The sequence below is a fragment of the Ruditapes philippinarum genome, unplaced genomic scaffold (genome assembly GCF_026571515.1).
Source record: "Ruditapes philippinarum isolate M1 unplaced genomic scaffold, ASM2657151v2 ctg206_1_1_1_1, whole genome shotgun sequence".
In the NCBI taxonomy this organism is placed as follows: Eukaryota; Metazoa; Mollusca; class Bivalvia; order Venerida; family Veneridae; genus Ruditapes; species Ruditapes philippinarum.
The window spans coordinates 137,901-144,751 of record NW_026860974.1 but is presented as its reverse complement, the minus strand read 5'-3'; the positions used below and the strand labels follow the sequence as shown (position 1 = coordinate 144,751).

The 6,851-nt window shown below is 31.2% G+C and overlaps 1 protein-coding gene and 1 long non-coding RNA gene across 5 annotated transcripts in view; both read right to left on the bottom strand.

Moving 5' to 3' along the window:
• Positions 1-755: 755 nt before the first annotated feature.
• On the bottom strand, positions 756-2,008 carry LOC132714086 (uncharacterized). Its single transcript, XR_009623521.1, has 3 exons — positions 1,990-2,008; positions 1,668-1,700; positions 756-1,370 (listed from the first exon to the last, which is right to left on the bottom strand). It is a non-coding gene; the product is annotated as an uncharacterized LOC132714086 (long non-coding RNA).
• A 384-nt stretch (positions 2,009-2,392) lies between these two features.
• LOC132714085 (MOB kinase activator 2-like) overlaps positions 2,393-6,851 on the bottom strand; it is a 55,809-nt gene continuing 51,350 nt past the window's right edge. For all 4 annotated transcript variants that reach the window (XM_060696832.1, XM_060696829.1, XM_060696830.1 and 1 more), the window contains one exon: positions 2,393-6,360. In XM_060696832.1, coding sequence (XP_060552815.1) covers positions 6,068-6,360 — 293 coding nt within the window. In that variant the 3' untranslated portion in view covers positions 2,393-6,067. The remainder of the gene's footprint in view (positions 6,361-6,851) is intronic.

Genomic DNA, 6,851 nt, shown 5'->3' with positions numbered 1-6,851 from the left:
TTAAAGGCAATTAAATCAATTTATATCATCTTCTATAATTTATGAATGTATATTTTCTTTAGCAATACATTCAGTTGATGGAACGTTGTGTTTTTTCCAAACATATCTAAACCAGAATGATGAAATTCACTTTAAGTTTTGCAACATTTAATGTTCAAGTACAAATACATTAACTTGTAACCTTTTGCATGCTGGGAACAAAGTCCCCAGTCACAAGCTTTGTAAAATGCACCAGACAAGAAGTGAAGTTTCTCAACATCTTGTCATAAACCAAGCTGTTTCTGAGAAAAATTGGATTTAATTTTAAAACAAGCAGATGACAATTTTTAGCAGACGACAATTTTTCCCAGCATGCAAAGGGTTAGAAGAATCACAAGCAAACTTACTACCTATATGTATATGACAGACAATACCATCTGATGGCTTAAGTTGTAAAACTGGTATATATAATGAATGACTTTACCACAGCACTATCTCATCTATAAGTGAAAATAATACAAATAATATTTGTGTCTTTAAAAAAAATGAAACATTTAGTGTTGGACTTTCACATTTAAACATGCATATGTATGCACTATGACCAACAGACGTCTTTCTGAAATATAAGTCAAAATTCTTATGTCCTTCTAAACTCACTTTTATATTCTTATACATATGCTCATCACCTGTTTATCATTTACATACTAAGCTTTTCCTCAAACTGATCAAAATGAAAAAAAAAAGATGAAAAAAACTTTGGAAAAAAAAAAAATGAAATTATTCCTAAAAGTTGTGCTCCCTCCTAGTAAAATAAAAAGAATAAACAAAACAATGACAATAAAACATAATAAAACAATGATGTGGTAAGATAATGGTCACAAAAACAGCAATGTAACATATACATGAAAATCAGCAAGTATAACATCTTGGTATCAAAGTTATCATCTTTACTCAAATACAATGCATTTTTTGTACTCTGTATGTCCTTGATACTGATTGGCCAGGTTTGAATAACTGTCTAATCATATTTCTTGGTACAAATTTGGTAAATCAATGTTGTTAAAATTGATAGGCAAAACAGTTTCACTGTGTGAACTACTGACCAATCATTATTCTTTGTACATATCTTGTTACGTTGTACTAATTTCATATGTTTGGTTAAATTTAGCAATTCAACTTATTTAAACTGTATTATGAAACAAGTTCTTGCAACTTATGTTTATCTCCTTTGAGTTAACCCTAGAAATTCATTGGCTGTAAGGTATGAACAATTTACCAATCATATGTCATGTGATATATATTACGGTTGCATCAGTATATATAACCTTGACATAGATAGGTCAGTAAAGTAACATGACCTTGACACAGATATGTGAGTAAAGTAATATGACCTTGACAGAGATGTACGAGTAAAGTAACATGACCTTGACAGAGATATGTGAGTAAAGTAATATGACCTTGACAGAGATGTACGAGTAAAGTAACATGACCTTGACATAGATATGTGAGTAAAGTAACATGACCTTGACAGAGATATGTGAGTAAAGTAATATGACCTTGACAGAGATGTACGAGTAAAGTAACATGACCTTGACATAGATATGTGAGTAAAGTAATATAACCTTGACACAGATGTCTGAGTAAAGTAATATGACCTTGACAGAGATGTCTGAGTAAAGTAATATGACCTTGACACAGATGTCTGAGTAAAGTAATATGACCTTGACAGAGATGTCTAAAGTTATATGACCTTGACACAAATGTCTGAGTAAAGTAATATGACCTTGACAGAGATGTCTGATGAAAGTAATATGACCTTGACAGAGATGTACGAGTAAAGTAACATGACCTTGACATAGATAGGTCAGTAAAGTAATATGACCTTGACAGAGATGTACGAGTAAAGTAACATGACCTTGACATAGATAGGTCAGTAAAGTAATATGACCTTGACAGAGATATGTGAGTAAAGTAATATGACCTTGACAGAGATGTCTAAAGTTATATGACCTTGACACAGATGTCTGAGTAAAGTAATATGACCTTGACAGAGATGTACGAGTAAAGTAATATGACCTTGACAGAAATGTACGAGTAAAGTAATATGACCTTGACACAAAAGTTACAATTGGAGCACTATTAGCAGCGTGTATAAGTGGTGATATTGCACATTCTAAGCCTGTTAATAGTGCCTAGTAATATCAAGTGATAAATACCTAAAACAAAAAATCTCTGACATGGCAGAATTTCTTGTGATCCATTCAAAACATTTTCCCAAATATTCAAGCATGTTCACGCAAAATGGATGTATCTAATTTATTTAATGCAAGTTACACTAGACTTGCACTGACCCTGTGATATCTATATAATATCTTAATTAAAATGTTATCACAAATTTTATTTAGAAGATACAATAGCTTCAAGCAATGTTCATTGTTCGACTTCTATACAAGTAGGTTGGGTTGACCTTTCATTAAAATATAAAAACCTGATTTACATGAGCAATTCATTTACCTGTTTTGTTAAAATGTATAAAACTTTTAGAAGAGAATGATAAAATAGAATTTGTTTGCACGAAATAATAAACCTTGATATACATCCAGAACTGTATGTATGTATATCAATTTTAATGCTGTTAGAAAGTCTTACATTACTTGTTTAGTAATTTGAGGATTTTGTTTTTTGGCACAAAAAATACCTTGCATATCATTTGCAACATGATTTTCTTTAGTTAAAGTTACACTACACTACAATAAAATTAATGATCTTATTATGCAGTGACCTAGTTTTCTATAACGTTTCTTCATTTCATGTAAATAAATACACTAACCCATGCAAATTACAATACTAGGACTACATTTCTAACATTGATAACAATTTCTAGATACTTGTAACTATGTATTGTCTCAATCCGTTCAAATTATAATTATCCTTTCTTATGTAAATGCAGGTGTAGTTTAAAATAGTCCCCCCCCCATCCATTATTATAATAAGCATGACAGTTAACCTTTTAGCCTGCTGAATTTGTATAATGGATTTGTCCCATCTTTGAATTTGGAACAGTCTATTCAATGTTTAAGGGATTTTGATATAAAAGATACACAAATTGAGCTACCAACAGTATAGAGGCTGGTTAGACTGCACAGATGTGCAAGCTGGCCTGTATCTATTATGTTGGCAAAGGTTAAGCACTTTCCATTCAAGCAGGATCAGGTTAGAAACAGTTACCTACACTTCAAATATTTGCTTTTAGTATGAATCCGAAACCTTTTCCTTATGGTACTTATTACAAACTGAAATTTGACGAATTTAACACAAAGAAACGAAAAACAAAAATCTAAACAAAACATTGCAAAAAAAACATATCCTTCAATATGCCCTTCAAATCTCAACAACTACAATATGTAACAAAAAATAAATAAATTGACTATACATATATATATTTATCTATATATATATATCTAATTAACAACTACATTGCATTGCCATTCACTGGCTTGCAACGCTTGTAATGGTTTAACAACACCACAATGTGAGATCTTGTATCAGCAAATGTCGAAAAATCTTTTTCTTCTTCTTTTTTTTAAATTCTACAAGTTTGCAAGTCCATTGGCTATATATAAAGCACATAAAATATAGCTCTAACAAGTGTTTTTTTCTTCTTAAACAACTGTAAGATTTATTTGAATCTGATCTTTTCAAAGTCTTGTAACTATAAACACACAGCATTTCTGTCTATATAAACCCATCAGAATATTAATGTTTTCAAGAATGAAAAACAGCACGTTACCAGCTGCTTTCAACCTATCTTATCATGTTTTTGAAATTGATATATTAATTAAAGTATAAAAGCTTATTGTTTGCAATGCTTGGTACATTTTCTTTTTCTTAAATTTCAGTTTACAAAGACACTGAAAGGCCTGACTTGCTATGTCTCAATTGTATTTCCTTAATTATCAGTAAGCACTCTAAGAAGACCTATGATTTTATTTAAGCCACACAGACAATTGTACAGAAAAAATCTGAATTTATGGTGGGAATCAAACATTTATAAGTATATAAGTATGGCAAAAGCTATATCTCTTTCATAAAGAAAAAACTTGAAAGAGACACTCACCACACCTAATACCATGTTGAAGACATCTTCAAATCTATGTAATTTCAATAAAATTGACAGGGTGTATTAAGTTACTATTGAGATAGCGCTTTACAATGACAAATCTTCAGACATTGTTATGTTGTTACACCATTACATAACATACATATAATATAACAACACAAGAAATACACATCTATCTCTCGTAACAAACTAATCCCAACATAATGTAAAATATGGATTTTCTTTCTGCATATAATATTTTGTGTCATATTCTAAGTTTATCCAATAAGAGCACCACTAGCAGTATTTCCAGGGTTCGAATTTATAAACAAGTTTTCGAAGCTCAAACTCAGATCTCAGGTATCTGATTGGTCCGAGACTGGCACAGAATGTACTCTGACCAATGAAAACCCTGACATTTGAGAGATGACCCAAAAAAAAGTTTTATAACCTCAAGACGAGGTCTATACCACCAGTAGAGCCAGGGTAGCAAGAACATTCATGCAATCTAACTCAACACTACCGGCTAAAGTTTAATTTTTGTGCTTTGATACTGAAATCCCTTTAATTGCCAATGGACTGATCCAATTTCAAAGCATGGAAAGTCCATTATGTAAGTACAGCAGGGTAAGGATTTATAGTTAAATAAGACGGCAAAGGAGATAACAAATATTATTTTAGAATAAAATGAAAAACAGATTTTTCCTCTCTTCATTTTTCAATTGCAGCCTTTAAGTAAGCTAAACAACTTTCTTGTTGTAAGCATATTGATAAAGTCCTTTAACTTTTCTATTGAGTAGTTTAATCATTAAAGTCTTTTATGGCAAATTACAGACACAACCTTTTTTGTTTCTATAATAAGACAATAATTCTAATATTAGGAGCGATGAAGTTATTGCTGAGTCATGACTTTTATAAAATCTTAGTCAGCACTTTTGTAAAATCTCACAAAGAAGAGATGTTCAGTTTATGAACATTGTAATCAACCTAAAATAAAGCAGATACCAAAGTAAAATTTGTCTCCATTAAACTATTTTAGATTTTACAACAAAATTCCATTATAACGCTCTTGTTTTCCAGATTTTCTCTTTAAATATGTCCGTTAAAATTAATTTTCAAGGTATAAATAAATTCTATGACACCATTAAAGCAAAATTTCACCCTAATGCATTTATCTTACAAAGTTTTGTTGTTCCAATAACCTCGTAAATAATTCATCCCCACAAAGATTTTTACATTATATCAATATTGTTTATGTATGAATAATTTCTGTCATTATACAGAAAGCAGCCAGTTGACACAGATTTTGTTATTGCTCCTGGTCCTAAAGAAGAATATTTGATCTTATTAATTAGATATGCTCACATACTATTAGCTTGACAGAATTTTTATAAATACATTCAAGGGTAAGAAATAAATCTGTCATTCAAATAAGATTGGTATATATTCTGTTAAGAGACATACTTAATTTCTAAAAGCTAAACCAAGAACATAATGATCAATTTTAAGACAAATATTTCATCAAAAGGGTAATTAAATTTTTTAAGGTAACAAATCAGCATGTCAGATCAATGAAAAAAGGTGACATAATTTTACTTTGGTATTCTCAACTTAATGACAAAAAGGGAAGAAGTGAATAAAAACATTTGCATATAAAATAAACATTGTGAATATCACACATTATTCTATCATTCTAAATATTGCTAGGTGTGTGTTCTTGTGCAACTTTGTTTTTTTCTTCTGAATTATATTGACTAATATTGACTACCGTTTCACAGGATATAGACACATTATATATATGAAATAACTAGTTTCCACTATTCAAATCCATTCAAATAAACATCATCATATGTCCATGCACTCCTTCATATATATCATCATTTTTACTTCTTGCGTAACTTGATTAGACTGAAGTTTTTAACATCTCATCACATCGGGGTATATAATTATACCATTAACAACGTATGGCACATCACTGTATCTGAAGTGCTAAGTCCGGGATATCTGAGGTGCCACCTCCGAGCCATCATTTTGGTTTGGATCGGGTAACTGTTTTATTAAAGCTTTCAGAAGTTCATTCAACATGTCATACTCCTTTTCTTCTAACAAGTCAAATTTTATATTGAAGACCATAAAGTGTGTGAACAGACTGTTCATATGTCCGTTTAGACCGAGCATGAGTAGTTCTTTATAATGGACATGATATATGTGAGCTATAATATGTAACAAGTACTTGTGGATACGTTTAACAATCCCCTCAAACGTAGACGGAAACGGATGACCTGAAAATAAATAAATTAAATGTCAATATGAAGCAAATATGAAAAAATATTGCAACTGTCGTTCAAAATTTCATTACGGTATAATTGAATTATTTGCGTCCGTGGCCGAGTGGTTAAGGTCATTGACTTCAAACCACTTGCCCCTCACCACTCTGGGTTCGAATCCCCACAGGGACTTTGGATTCTTTCATGTGAGGAAGCTATCCAGCTAGCTTACAGAACGTCTGTGGTTCTACTCAGGTACCTGTTCCTGCCTGAAATAATGCACAGAGGGGCACCTGAGGTCTTCCTCCACCAGTAAAGCTGGAATGTCGCCAAATGACCTATACTGTGCCAGTGTGACATAAAACCCAAAACAAACAAAATTGAATTATTTTTGAACTACAGACTTTTATAATTTAAGGATGATATTATTGAATTATTTCTAATCTACATGTATATAGTGAAAGAAGTCCATGTTTGAGTAGTGAGAACAAGCCGTAACAGCTTTG